The sequence below is a fragment of the Halichoeres trimaculatus genome, unplaced genomic scaffold, assembly GCF_033239565.1.
Source record: "Halichoeres trimaculatus isolate MK-OKI-2021-1 unplaced genomic scaffold, fHalTri1.1 fHalTri1_scaffold_20, whole genome shotgun sequence".
In the NCBI taxonomy this organism is placed as follows: Eukaryota; Metazoa; Chordata; class Actinopteri; order Labriformes; family Labridae; genus Halichoeres; species Halichoeres trimaculatus.
This window is the reverse complement of record NW_027437198.1, coordinates 24,596,286-24,611,786: the sequence shown is the minus strand read 5'-3', so window position 1 is coordinate 24,611,786 and position 15,501 is coordinate 24,596,286. Positions and strand designations below refer to the sequence as shown.

At 41.7% G+C, this 15,501-nt stretch overlaps 1 protein-coding gene across 6 annotated transcripts in view; it reads left to right on the top strand.

Moving 5' to 3' along the window:
- Positions 1–15,501, top strand: part of arhgap23a (Rho GTPase activating protein 23a) — an 86,987-nt gene that overhangs the window by 42,322 nt on the left and 29,164 nt on the right. For 3 of the 6 annotated variants that reach the window (XM_074695988.1, XM_074695984.1, XM_074695982.1), the window contains exons 1-2: positions 1,147–2,133; positions 12,448–12,651. In XM_074695988.1, the coding sequence (XP_074552089.1) occupies positions 1,936–2,133; positions 12,448–12,651 (402 nt within the window). In that variant the 5' untranslated portion in view covers positions 1,147–1,935. Of the gene's footprint in view, positions 1–1,146; positions 2,134–12,447; positions 12,652–15,501 lie in introns of those variants that run through there. The other 3 variants (XM_074695987.1, XM_074695985.1, XM_074695986.1) reach the window with 2 other exon arrangements.

Genomic DNA, 15,501 nt, shown 5'->3' with positions numbered 1-15,501 from the left:
AGGAAAAAATGCAGATCTGAAGAAAAAAGTAAAATCCTGAAAAAAATCAAGGCAAGTGTCAAAATTTGAGAAAAAAAAACAATAGTCTGAGAAAATAGGCACAAATTCTGGGGAAAAAAAGTTAAAATTCTGAGAGAAAAAAAAAAATCTGAGAAAAAAATCAAAATTCTGGGGAAAAATCAAATTTCTTCGAAAGTGTAAAAAATGTGTGAAAAAAAGTCAAAATTCTGAGAAAAAAAGTCAGAATTCTGAGATATAGTTTGCCGAAAAGTTGTTGTGAAAGTGAAGAGAGATAAGTTTAAGCATTGTGCTTTTTTTTTTTTTTTTTTTTTAAACTCACAAACTGTATTTTTTTACCTTTTGGATTCTTCAACTAGTGTCATGGTAAAACTGTGTGAATGAATCAGAGGTGTTATGGAAAAGCTTCTCCACACTTTCATTTTTTCAGCACAGGTGTGTCTGAGGGTCAGGTTTCCCACAGACAGCTGAAAGGTAAACATCTGAACGTCCAGGTGCTTATCTCTGAATGGTTTGCTGAATCAGAGACATTAAAGATGAAACTCGTCAGACCAGCTCTGTCACCCTGCAGACCTGCTCTCCTCTGACTCCTCACCCCTGCAGTGTGTGTGTGTGTGAGTGTGTGTATCCACAGGGTACACTCTCTGTGCATGACGTCCCTCTCCGCTCAGGTCTGTACTTGCTCGCTGCAGCAGGTGAAACCTGTATAACCTCTCTGCTAACGGATGTGCGGCGCTCTCTCAGTGTCGGGAAAAGCTCCTGTTGTCTGGAAACAGCATGGTCACCTGTCTGCCGCTCTGGCTCCACTCCTGGACGCCGCGCTGTTTGGTGAGAGCGCTGCGGCTGCGTGGGAGACGGGCTGACAGATTTAGTGTTGTGGCGTTGAGGTGTCAGAGAGGAGGAGGAGTGTGGGAGAGCAGAGAGGTCATGTTGACATCCAGGAGCAGCAGTTTTATTTTCAGAGCTTTACTTTTTCCTGTTTTCTCCTCTAATTATCATCTTCCTCCTCCTCCTCGGTGTTTTTCCCTCTTTGGTAAAAAAAAAGAAAGGGTGTGTGAGAGAAAGAGCGCAGCAGCAAATGTTTTCTTTTCTCTTTGTGCCTGGCGTTGGCCTCTCTGTCTCTCTTTATGTTTGTCTCCCCCTCATGAGGGGAGGGCCGGCAGAGGCAGGGCCGGCTTTTGTGGAGTTTAGCACCAGGATCACAGCTCTGTCGCTGTGTTTGTGGCGCTCACACACACACATGCGGCACACGTGTGGGAGCGCTGCACGGCGGATTGATCCTTTCAGCGGGAGATATCTCCATCCGGACCCCGACTTTTCTCCTCCTGGTTCAGCTCACTGCTCGGCACGGTGGTTTGTTTGCCTGTGACCGTGGAGGCGAGGAGGGACGGAGTGTTTGGACATGGATTGAGTCAGAAAGAGAAAAGAGAAAGCAGCTGATGGAGGAAAGTTTGAGAGGGAGATGAAGAGATTTGTTTAGAAGGAAGAGGAGAAAGACGAGAGGGAGGAGGATCCAGCCCTCTGGGACAGCAGTGTGTGTGTGTGTGTGAGTGTGTGTGTTTTGGGGGTGGACTGAGTGGCTTTGTGTGCAGAACATCAGCGGACTCCAACAGGAGGGCCGGTCTCTGTCAGAGGCTCAGTGAAACCAGACCTACCTCTCATCCCAGCGCCACACACACTCCTCCATCTGCTGCCCAGGAGCCTGCCTTCTGCTTCCTCTGAGAGTGTGTGAGTGTGTGTGTGTGAGCGGCTGTGATGTGGATCTTGTGGGATTAACCGTGATGGAGAGGATCCAGGAGACGAGGGGCTCAGGTTTTTGACTGACTGACTGACTTTGATCGGGGAAGTTTCTGCGTCCGGCTCGTGCGGCCCGTGTGGGCAGTGAGGGTGGCGGATCACAGGAAACTGCACGCCTCCATGCCCGCTGCCATGCTGCCGTGCCCCGCGCCGGCTGGGCCCGACTGGAGCTTCCAGAACCCGGTGGGGGTGGACTGCAGCGCTCCGGAGCCTCGCTGCATTTGGTTGGCGGTGCTCCGTGGACCCACTGGTTCGGCATCACCGCCGACGCCTCCCAGCATGCCTGTGAGGCGCAGTCAGAGCGCTCATCAGCTCAGGGTAAGGAGAGGTCATCCTGTGACCCTGTGTGAGAGTTTTCATTGAAAAGGTGTGAGGAAAACTGGAACGGGGGTGAGTTTAGAGCTCAGGTAGGAAGTCCTGGATCTGTATGAGTGTCCCTCTCAGTCCAACGTCTAACTTACTGAATCTGAGCATCTCCTCAAAACCAGAAACATGACTGTGCAAACTTTCTGTGGTTCTGCTGGACTAAGATTACACAGCGTGATATCAGCACAATCTGCTCAAACCGCCGAGTGGGACGCGTGTAACTCTACCCATTGTGTTTTTTAACTGTTAACCACTCACTGTTGACTGAACTTCTTTCACCGTCTCCGGGCAGGCACATGTCTCACCCTCAGGCTGTCGGCTGCTTGGCACTCCCTGTGTGTGTGTGTGAGTGTGTGTGTTTTTTTGCGGGAACCGTTGTGACGTGACCTGGTCGGGTATTACCGAAGAATTTTGTCGGTTTAGAAATTCCCCACTGCTGACACTTTCCTGCTTTGGTGTTTTTTTTTCTTCCAGGTGAATAAACTTTATATTCCACAGCACTTTTCAAAACTGAAATCAAAAGTGCTTCACAGAATAAAAATAAACAATAAAGAAATGTGTAGAGGAGAAGAATAAAAAACAAAAACCTAAGAAGAAAATGCTAAAATTTATAAAAGAAAAACAATAGACTTAAGATTTAAAATCCTGCCTGTGATAAAAACTTAAAAACAAAATAAATTGAATATAGCTGCATTTAGAGGATTAAAATGTCACAACGTTTTGGGTTTTTGGGGTCTTTCTGCGTGAGGATGAACCGTTTAGTGATGTAAAGGATAACAGGTGTGTAAAGAAAGAGCAGTAATCATCAATATATCCTAAAAAATGTTAAAAGACTTTATACCACGTAGGTTTTAAACTGAACCGGAAAACAAAAACTGTGAAGCAGTGGTGTGCACAGAGTGGGGGCAAGGGGGGCCATTGCCCCACTTGTTGAAAAACAAGTGCTTCAGTGCCCACTTCTGTTAGAAAAAATCGATATACGATCTCTGAACTCAGGATCTTTTGTTTGGCCTGTCAAAATTGGATTCTTTGTCCTTTTCTTCTTTTTTTTTTCAAATTAAATTTCTTAATTTCAGTCTTTTTGTTTTTCAACTGGATTGGAAAAAGTTACCACTTTAGTTCAGCAGAGGGCAAAATGTTTGTCTCTGATTCACATGATGTGCATTTTATGGGAAAATATGGCTCCTGATAAAGTCTGTAGACACTATCATCATCATTTAACTTTTTCACATGGTCTGGTGTTAAAAAAAGCAAACTAAAAATCGCAAAAATCGAAGAATCGCAATTTAAATCGAATAGACTTGAATCGTGAGAATGGCATATTAGGGATGCACGATATTGGATTTTTGCCGATATCCGATATGCCGATACATGGAAACCCCTTTTGGCCGATACCGATAATCACAAGTTTGTTTGTTTTTTTCATTGTAAAGAAAGCTAAGTCTATCCTGTACTGGAATTTATATGTTACTCTTATTGTGACGGTCTTATTTGTTTAAGAAACACACATAAAACAAGACAAAAAAACATTTGATTTTACCATAAATAAGAAATGTATTATTTCTTCAAACTCAAGACATTCAGTATTGAAATACAGAAAAATAATTTCTTTAGATCACATGAACTTTAAATGTACAATGCATTTTTAAACATGACCAAGTTGCATTTGATTATTTTGGAGCTACTGTAACAACCTGGTGACAGACACAGAGCTCTGCAGAGCAAATAAATGAAGTGCTACATTTTATTTAAGGAGCTTATTTTTCAGATGGAAAATAATAATAATCCTAACTTAATAGCACCTTATCGGCTGTGACTATCGGCAGAAATTTTCATATCTGCCGATACCGATAAACGTGTTTTTAAGCTTTTATCAGCCGATACCGATATTGTGCCGATAATATCGTGCATCCCTATGGCATATCATCCCAGCCCTAATAAAGATTTGAATTGCACGCTAAAGTGCCCGCTTCTGCGCCACTCAAAAATCTCTTTGCTGGAAAACCACACTAAAGGGCTCCTTTTCTGGTTAAAACATGATAATGGAGCGTTATCTGAGCTAAAAAGCCCTTAAGTGCACTCTGTGGAGCCTAAACATGTGCTAAAGTGCGCTTGGGAGGCAAAAATGCGCGCTACAGTACACTTGAAAACATGTGAGACTTTGTGTACAATCGAACAGTCACTGCTTACTACTCACCTATTATTCGAATACTTCTATATTTAGTCGACTTTGACCTTAATGTCATTTTTCGTTTATCATTTCGTAGAAGAATCCTTTCTACAAAAATACTCTTCCAACCAGAAGTTGGTCAACTATAGAAAAATATGTCTTAAAAGCAAAATAACAGCCACATATATTACTAAACATTTATTCAAATACTCAAAAACTCTGACCTATCACAACTTTTTGATATCAATAAAAAGAAAGTAAAGCTACTTCAAGAACTTTGTTTCGCTCTTAGCTCCCGTATCTCTCTGTTTTGTTGTTGTCCTCTGTGTGATTCTGCTCGTGTGGCGTCCTGACCCCCTCCTCCTTCAAGTGCTTTCTAATTAGCAGCCACACACACATGAAGGACTCTCCTAAGTGCCACTTGTAGCGCCGTGTTGTGGAAGCGTGAGATTTTTTTTTTGTTTTAACATCCCCCATGATGGTCACTGCTCGCTGAATTCAGGGCGTCACATCCTCGCATGAACTCATTTCTGAGCGGACATACATTCAGCGTGCTCTCCTCTGATTGGTTGACACAGTTAGAGAAGTGTGACACAGCCGCGAATGCGAGAGCGTGAACAAACACTTCAGAGGAAACTTACCGTGCTGTTGTCATTCATAGTTATCTGCAGCTTTGAGCGACAGAAGAAAGGAAAATTCCCCCTCACAGGTTGTTGATGATTTTAAGGAATGATAAACAGATAAAAACAGATCAGATGATACAAACTGAGGTTGTTTCATGTCAGTGAGGTCACAAAAACCCAAAGAAGAGACAAAACAACAACAGAATAAAGCGTTTTTTAATCCTAACTTCATAATCTGCTCCACTGTGGAGCCAAACTGCGTCATCCTGAGCGCTCCTTCAAACCCAGCTCTCTTTATTTCCCTCCAATCAGAATCAAAACAAAACAAAGTGAATCCACAAACAGCTGTCAGCGAGACAAAAGAAGAGCACAGTGTGTTTTTCCTCAGGTAGAAAACCCTGTTCAACCGACGTTGCATCACCTGTTGGCCTGCAACGCACAATGAGGTCAGACTGGTTTTTATACACACATATTATGTTCCTCTGTACACTTTGGCGCATAGAAACACACACACAAACACACACACAGTTGTTATGTAAATCAAACGGGGACACTTGAGCTTGTTGGTGTGCAGCGTTAGACTCTGAATCTCATCGGGCAGGTTGTGTTTCTGAGCCGACAGCCGGATTATGCGTCCCCCGTCGTGGATTTGAGATGCATCTGGACCTGCAGAGGTGGCAGAGCTTTCCCTCCCTGTGGCCGGTGAGTTCAGGAGCCCTCAGGTCGTGGGATGCGGTTTGGACGGGTCACACTGTCCCTCTTGGCAGCTGCGGGCGCAGACAGCCGCTGCCATCAGGATTAGAGGCTCGTCAGCGTTTGTAACGTCCGTAAAGCTCCACTTTTCAAACAGGTTGCAGCTCTCAGCTGTTTAGAAGAGCATTATTGTTCCGGCCTGCTGGGGTTTTAGCAGGAGCGCGGCTTTCCCTGACGGACGCCGCATTCCTGTGTGCTGCTTTACCTCTGGATGGAGGTGTGTGAGAGTGTGAGTGTGTGTGTGCAGACCAACACGTACAGTGTCCGAAAAGTTGGAAAACTTAAAGAAAGTGAGAGTTTTTAGGTTTGTTGTTGTATTTTCAGTCGTGCATCTCAGTCCTTTGCTTATTGAAATCAGGAGAGTGATTCTGTAATTAGGGGAACATTTCAAGTCCATGGAGTTTATTTATCAATTTTACTAAATATTGATTTCAAGCAACAACCAGTTTTAAAGTGGGTCATTTGGGTTATATTTCACTTTTATTTAATACAGAAAGTTTATAGGTTCAATCATTTTTTTTTAGCTAAAAACAGTTTTTGTGCTGTCTAATTTCTCAAACGTCAAGTTTGCTCTTCAAAATAAACACTAGAATACATGTTTGAAAATAGGGATGGATACTGAGGGTACGGGTACCGTTTCATGTAAAATCAAAAGATGCCATGTTTAGGTACCTAAACCCATCCTTGTGACTGTGGAAGGGATGGTTACCTTACACCAGGGGTCTGCAACCTTTATTTTCAAAAGAACCATTTTGCCACAGTTCACCTGGATGAAAAACATTTGAGAGCCGCAAAGTATACTTCATCTTCACAATAAAGATAAACAAAGTGTATAAAATTCTAAACAAAGTAAAAATCTAGTATATTTATCTTAACATTTGAAAAATTGTTAAAAAATGTGCAAAAAACATGCAAAAATGTTGAAATTTCAAAAAAATTGCTGAACCTAAATTATGCACTTTCAAAATTTTGCTTAACTTTAAAAAAAAATTGTAAGAAAAAATTCTAAAAATATTTTTAAAAAATTCTAAAAATGCAAAATAAGTTTTAAAAATAGGACTTAAATAAAAATTTCAAAAATTTGCATAATCTCCCTTTTTTCTAAATTTGAAAAAATGTAAAAAAAAAAAAAAAGAAATTAAAAACATAAAAAAAAAATCAAAAAATGTAAAAGCTTGTTTGCAAGAGGTTATACATATCTAGTACAACAAAATGTCAAACTGTGATTATGTTCAGTGTCTGTGTCGTTCATTAATACCCTTTGTAAGAAAAATTACAAAAAAAAATCTCTATCAGTAATATTTTTGTAATGCTACAAGGAGCCACTGCAAAGGAGTCAAAGAGCCACATGAGGCTGCAGAGCCGCAGGTTGAAGACCCCTGCCTTACACATTTGAAACGATACGGTACCTGGCAATTGGTTTCGGTACCCAACGGTGCTAATTTTCGGTACTTTTCTGTGTTTATGTGGTAAAAAAATATCAATTTGTTCAAGAATTAAATGTAGTTTTTTTTCAATTTAACATATTTATTCTTCAGTATGTAACTTTGAAATGTTGTGGTCATGTCCAGCATGGAAAATCACCTACTCTTTCACTCCCTCCAAGTCACTGGGATGCATTTAGATACCTAAACATGGTACCTTTTGATTTTATGTGTATCGGTACCCGGTACTTTTGACAGAATTCAGTTGCTACCTTTAAAAGTACCTAATTCAGCACCCATCCTTAGACTGTGAGACAGTGGATGGACATGAACGCAGCATTGCAAGGTTATAAACTGAAGAATCAATATATTAAATGTTAAAAAAATTGAGATTTGATTATTAAACAAATTAATATTTTTTACCACATAAACATAAAACAGTACAAAAAAGTGGTATTGTTGAGTACCGGTACCGATTGCCAGGTATATAGCATCGCTACCGTATCGTTTCAAATGTGAAAGGTACCCATCCCTATTTGTAAATATAGTTTATAGTATTATTTCTTTAAAATTTTCATTAAAACATGACAAAGCTGTTTTAAAAACTATTTGAATAATAAAGATAAAGTAATTCACTTACCCGTTGAAGAAGCAATGGTTTGCTCCAGAATGATTGTCTGTACATGGGGCGCATTAACTGTTCATCAACTGTGTTACCAACATTTTCTGCTCTTCTTACTATAGATGTTATAAAGACCAAACTGTGAAGAAAAGGAGCAGAAATATGAGCTGATGGAGGTCAGGTGGTGCCATGTTCAGTTAGCAGTCTGCAGTTAGCACAAGAGACAAAAAATAGAGGAAATGTCAGTATTTAAAAACTCATTAGCGCTTTAGCTCACCAACTAATGAATTAAGTAATAAGCCCTTTTTTCCTACTTTTTTGTAAACCTGAAATGTTCCCCTGATTATAGAATCACTCAGGAGTAAACACACACACACTTGGAAGCATGTGCTGCTGCTGTGTGTGTTTATAGGTGTGTGTTATTAAAGTGCACAGCTTTAACCACTCAACGCCCACTCGCTGCATGATCAGCCCTGTGGCATCACAAACTGCTCTGCACATCCAGAAGACTTCTTCCTTTCTGTTTGTGTTAATGACATCATCACTGAATGGGAATTGGCGTCCCTCAGGGCGCCATGTTCAGACCTTTTGTTTTCATAATCAGCGCGTACAGATGAGAACGTGTCCAGATTTTGATACCGAAAGCTTCAGGTTCCCGTCGCCTGCGCCCTGAGGGATGAAAACCACGGCGGAAATTTTCCAAGTGCCTGTTGGTTGAACTGCGAGTTAACCGTCGGGGAGGACAGAGCACGTCAGCAAGTTCAGACTTTTTGTTTTTTTGAGTGAAAACTATTCTGGAGTGTAGACTCTGCAGAAAACACACACACACACACACTCATCCCACACAGTCCAGAGAGGCCGAGTGGGAAACAGCGCTGGCTCAGAGACCCAGTCAGACCCTGTGTGTTTTGGGTAATCACAGGGTTTGGTATTCCCTGCACCGGGAGGGGCCATGTGGTCGAAACCGGCGTGCTGGAGCCTGTCCCTAGCTCCTCCTCCTCCTCCTCCTTCTCCTCATCCTTCTCCTTGCCTCCTCTACCAGCTCAGTTTGTGCCTCGACATGTCCGAGCCAAACCGCTCCCTCCGAGGAATTCACTCTGCCTCTTCCTCCTCTTTCTCTTTCTTTCATTTCCTCTTCTTTTCATTTTCTTCATCTTTTTTATTTACCCCTCCTTCCTCACGCGATTCTTTCTGCAGCTCTTGTGCCACACAATGGAGCCGGCTGCTCGCCTCTTTGAGAAAATAACAGGTGTTACTTTTCGTTGTTTAGACTGCGAGGCTAAAGACGGGGCACAGAGATTTAATCTGTAAAACACACCCTTCATCTCTCCCTGAGAGCAGCCTGTACTTTAGGGGCAAAAAGGCAGAAATGCTTCAAACTTAAAATCTTCTCAGACTTGTTTCTATGAATGGAGCTCGGGAGGAAAAGAGCGGTAAAAGTCTGCATGAGCGGATTTCCAGCTCAGTGAAGTCTGTGGTGGGAGAGGAAGAGGAGGTGGAAAGGGAAGATGTTAGAGAGGAGTGAACATGTGGAGGTTTTATTTATAGGATCGTCTGGTTATGCTGCCCCGCGTGGCTTCCATACTTCCTATCTCCATCCTGTTCATCCGTAAAACACAAAAACACGCTTCAAGAAGTCCACATGCAGACTCCAGAGTCTTTCTCCTCTTTTACAGAAGTCAGTTTCTTCCTAAATGCTTGTTAACATCCATCCTGGAGCTTTTTTGATTTAGCAGCCTCCAAACCGCCAAACTGAGCACGCTCCAAGTGTCTGCTCGCTGCTCCTGGACGGCTGTTTTTAGCTTGAATGACTTCAGACGCTAACATTTACCCAATTCATCTCCCTTCATCTTGTATTTCACGGATGGTTAAACCCTTTCCTTCTGAGCTGAAACTGCACAGTTTTTCTCTGAAGCGTCTCAAACTGAACCGTTCCCATGATAAACATACCATAAATTCTTACTCCTCTGCATAGTGTACAATCCAGGCCGTCTGTGCGACAAATTACAGCCCTTCACGACATAAACTGACAATTTGAGCTGAGACCAAACGCACGAGGAAATCCTGGGAGCAGCATCCCTGAATCATCTCGTCTGTGAGAAATCAGAAAAGTAGGAAAATGATCTGAACTAGATTTCTGATTCTGGATGGTCAGCTGTTAGTTTTGTGAAGATTTCAAGTGATGCAGCAAATGTTGACATCTGAGCGTCTCAGAGACGTGAGTTCTTCACATTCTTGGCATTTTTAGAGCATTAGCTCAGTGTGACGACGGGCCCTCGCTAGGAAACTTGAGTTTTGTGTGAGTGACGGAAGTTGACGGTCCAGGATGAAATAAGACAGAAGCGGTGTTCGACAGATGACGTCGAAGGCTGTCCCATTTCAAAGACTCCTCCAAAATGCAGCCTTTCATAGCTTCACATATCCCAAGATTCATTGTGAGTGAACACCGAAGATGATGGACACAACCAAACCCTAGAAACTGTTTTATCCAGTTGTGAAGGATTTCTGGCAACAACTATGTGATTGTATTTCTAAAACACAGAAGAAGATTTTGTTATGCTGTGGAAAAATGTTTGAGCTCTTTTTAAGTAAAACACTGAAGAAAATCAGTTCTTCTTTATAAATCTTCTCATTATGGAAAAACTCTGTTCATAAATGTAATTTTTTTAGAAAAAAAAACTTGCTTTATGGAGAAGAGAATTCAAACAATAAATTCAATTAATGCAAAACTCAAAGCTTAAAAAAAAAAAAAAAATTAAAACTCTAACAGCTTGCATTTTATAAATACTTTTTGATCCAACATCTCCTCTAGCGCTTGTTCAAATGATGAAAACGTAAGTTGTTGCTTAACTCTTACATGCACATTGTGGTTCTTTGCTCAACTAATTAAGAAAATAATAATAATAAAATAAAATATTAAAAGAATTTATAGTGAAAACATCCTGTTTTAAATGTAAGGTTTTGGTTTACGTGTTTGAAAAGTAACATTAGCGTAACAGGCGTAGGTGGCTAACAGGAAATGCTCCGTAGACCAGACTGTCCCAATTCAATCAGGCTACGAAGACCGGGTCCTCCAAAGGCTGCAGCCTTCGTGGGCTGCAGACGCTGAATTGGGACACAGCTTGAAACATTTGGAAGTGTAGCTTCAAAGTTTTGACTGTTCTTATCAGCTTCCTGGAGCGAAGTTAATAGTGACGTAATGATGCATCGCGAGACGGTTAAAAATCAATGCAAATGTGTGACGATTCTGCGGTGGCATTCACCTGGAAATAAAAAAGATCCCCTGTTTTTTTACGAGATACTATCTTATAAAAACAGAAATCTGAAAATTAAAGGAATTCCTGAAAATCTTGAATCATCATCTTGATAAAGAAAAACAAAACATGTGACTGTGAACTTTAACACATTAAAAAGCTTTCTTACCTGTATTGAACCCACTTCTCTGATTAGCGACAAAAACATGCAGCAACGAGTCATGCAGCGGAGCATCATGGGAAATCCTGTTCTTGCAACATAGTGTCTCATGAGAACAAGAGATTCTAAAATAAATAAATTCCTGTTTTTATGAGAAAGTTATGTCTTAAAAGCGGGAATTTTTTTTTCCAACTCGGCTGGGATAAAATAAATAAATAAATGAATAAATAAATAATAAAATTTAAAAAAAAATAAAAATAAAAATAAAAATAAATAAAAAATAAATAAATCACTGTATTTAAACACTCTGCACACCAGATGTTTTTCCTAAAAAAATGAAAATCCTAAAGTAGGAACACACGCAAACCCGAGATTATTTATTTGAAGAAATTTGTTTTATTTGTATTATTCATTCAGTTATTTTAATGTGAGATTTGTTTAAAAAGTCTCTTTTTTTATTATTTTTTTTTCTAAGATAAAATATAATTTCACTTGCACTTAAAGGAAAAGGAAAAAAAATGTTTTGCACAGAGAATAAAAAAAGGAATTCTCTTTAATGAGTTGAAAATAAAAGAAAAATATTTTGTATTTTTTATACATTTAGATCTGTGTGTGTATGAGTGGTCTGTGTTTTGCAGTTGCATAAAAAAATTAAAAGAATCTTTTTCAGTGTTATTTTGTTTGCAAACTCATTCTGTTGAAAACATCAGTATCAGAAACCGTATCGAATCATCGTTACAATCAAATTAATTAATTATTTTATTAATTAATTGTCCAAATTTGGAGTTGTGTTGATGCATGAAGTTGTGTTTTATTACCACTTTGACTGAAGTTGTCATTAAACTGAAACTTCACCGTTAGTGATGGATTGATGGGATAAGTGATGATGCATCATCTGTCGTTGCCTTATTTGTGTAAGAGTCTGGCCCTGGCCCCGCCCCCTTCCTCCCCCGCGCCTGTTTAGTCAGGTGATGATGTTTGAGCGACAGATGTGGGTCGTCAGGGCGGCAGGAGGGTGAGAGTTCTCACGTGTGTCTGTCAGCTCGGCTCGCTGGGCGTATTTACCCGACCTCAGCAAGCAGATATTTGGAGAGTGGGTGAAAGTCTTCAGGTCCCAGTTTGGACCCTCCTCCCTGTACTGGGATCAGACCAGTTAGCGGGCTGAGGAAGTCAATGTCACGTTTCATCAACAACACATCCAGACACTCCTTCCTGATGTACCTGTACCTGACCGTGCTCTCTGTCCATGTGTGTCCACAGGCGAAGGGGCGGAGGGATGGTCTCTCTTCAGCCGGTGACAACCCTCGGCCGCCGATGGCGACCCGGCCGGGAAGGGAGGGGGTCGGCGTGGGCTGGAAGGGTCCCCGGACGCTGGTTCTCCATAAGAACTCCCAGGGTTTCGGCTTCACCCTGCGCCACTTCATCGTTTACCCTCCAGAGTCGTCTCTGCACACCAACCTCAAGGTGAAACTACGACTGGAAACACGTTAAAGCTCATTTCTTTAAGAAGTTTTGTGTTTTTCTTTCCTTAAAGTCAGCATTGGGCGCCGTTTAGTCCTCTCCTCTGCTGACATGTTTGCTCTAACAGCACACATGGTCTCCATTTCAGCCCAGCTGGCATTTAACAGGGTTTCCAAAAGCCCTGCGTGGAGTTGGCTGAAGCCGGGACAGAGCCAATTTGAGCTCGGACATAAAGCCAATCATACCGGAGCACGGGGTCAGCGAGGTTGAGCCGTGCAAAATGAACTCACAGACGGGCTGATTGGAGACAATGAGCTGCTCTTTTAAAGCCTGTTAGAGGTTGTTTAAGGTGAAGTCAACAAGACAGAGACGGAGAGAAAACCTGGATCATGTGGGGATTTAACAGACTCCCTGGTTTTCTCAAAGTGCCACATCACTTGTTTTTCGTCCGAGCAGTTATTTAGCTCGTGGAGGTGTGGGGGCAAGTGGCTCCAGATGTGAAACTGAGGGATCTGGAGGCCGGGGTGGGGTGAGCGCAGCTGAAACAAGGTCTCCATTATTATTGTACCACCCTGCCGCGCAGCAGCTGCAGACCGCCGAGCGCAGATTGAATGAGATCTGTTGTCTTAGCCTGGTACCACTCTCTGGCACTCAGACCGTACCAGGCCCAGGCCCGGGACAATAGGCCCACTGCTGGCCTTTGGCCCCGGTTCGGTCCCAGGCTCCTCTGCCTCGGGGGTCACGTGGTGTTTTTGGGACAATCAGAGCCACCAGCTTGTGTCTGAAGAGCCTCTGTGGAAGTCTCCCAAATTACCCTCATAGTGTCCAATTATAAGAGGCCTTCTGGGTGCGTGACCCAGTTAGGCTCCCACTTTAACTATGTTATCTCAAACAAAGATGCAGACTCCGAACAGCATGGATCTGTCTCTTTAAAAAAGCTTTTGTGCAGATTTTGCCTCTGAAAACTACAAACATGATGCACACTTCAGGGTCAGAAATCAAGACATACACAAAGCCCTGAATCTAAACAATCTTAATATATCTTATTAATGTGATGTCATTTCCTGTGTCTCTTATATGACGCAGCGTAAACACAGCTGCCGTGTTAACAGTCTTGACTCCAGCCCCCTTGTGTTAGGACCTCTCCTCGGTCCTGGTTCTGCTCAACCCGGGGCTTCCCTGCTCCGAGCGTCCCCAGCTCAGAGCTGGTTCCTGGGGTCGGCAGCTCTCCTTTCTCTGCCTCTAAACCCCCCGTATTGTCTGCAGAGCCAGGAATGAGCCCACTCAGCGCAGCATAAAGCCAGGCAGCAGTCAGCCCATCACGCCTCTACCCCCCAAACTGTCCACTCAGCTCGGTGCTCGCGTGTGTGTGTGTGTGCGCATGTGTGGATATGATCAGTCAATCTGCAGTTATCAAATCACATCGCCACCATCCTCTCTGCTTTAATGTTATACTCCCTTTCAACAGACTGTCTGCTACAATTTGGTGTTAGCTGCAGGTGTGTATGATAATTTGTTTCCTGACAGTGTTGAAAACTATGATGAACAAGTACATATTTCATGTTCTAGATCTTAGTATCCAGAAATTAGCAGGATCTGGATTGTACTTTAACATCTGTCAGAAATTATGGTGACCTTGTCTTGTATTGTTTTGTAAAGCAATCCGACCATTTATGGTGGAGTTATATACACATATGGTGAAAACGGCCCTATCTCACAATGATAAAGAATCCTTTAAAAAAGTCCTGGATCCAGACGGTGATCCAGATCACCTCTAAAATTTAATCACTTCTTCCTTATCCCATTTTGAACATTTCCTGAAGATTTCATGAAGATCCATTCATTAGTTTTTGAGTTATGTTGTTCACAGACAAACTGACAAACTCTCCCCGAAACATAACCTCCTTGGTGGAAGTGACAAACAAACATGTCTGTTTAACCTCAAAGTCTGAAGACCTTTAGGTGTAACGATGCTGTAAAGCAGTGTTTCTCAAAGTGGGGTCCACAAACCATAGCAAACCATAATTTAAAAATGACTGTAAAAGTGTGCTTTGTCATTGAAAGAGCTTATTAACAAACTGGGATCTCTTGCACCAAAAACTATCAGTTAGTTTTTCCAACACTCCCGCCCAATTTAGTTTTGTCCAGTGGGATCAAATCTGATATGATCGTGAGATTTTTATCACTTCATTTATTTATTTTTTTATTTTTTTAAAGGGGACAATGTACATTAGTTGACATTTAAACAAATATAAATATAATCTGCTTGACCCTGGCTACGTGAAGGGTCTGTTGAAGGCTGCTGTGTATCGATGTGCTCTCTGTCATGTACTTACTTTTATTTTATTTACATTCTGTCCATTGTTGTCTCTTTTTGCTGTTTGTAGATATATGTGTAGCCTAGGTGGACTGCAAAATCAGAATTGCCCATTGGGATAAATAAAGTTGTCTAAACTAAACTAAATGTACCCAAGGTAGCCAAAAAGGCTAATTTTCATTAGCAGTCCCTTTGCCAGGTGTTAATTGGCAATGCAGAGCAGAGGTACGAATTATCAAAAAGGAAATCAATCAATCAATCTTTAGTTGTACAGCGCCAAAAACTTTTTTTTTTTACATTTACGTATACATTTTTACAAAAACATTTACGGGTCTAGACCTGTAAACGTTAATACAATTTTATTAGCAGAAACCCAACATCAAGACAAGATAAGGAGTCTTATCTTATCTTAATCCACCATGAGTTCAGGACTTTGCAGCATTTAGCAAGTTACAATGGAAAGAAAAAACTTCCCTTAAATGGGCAGAAACCTCGGACAGAACCAGACTCATGTTAGACAGACTCATGTCTGTCTA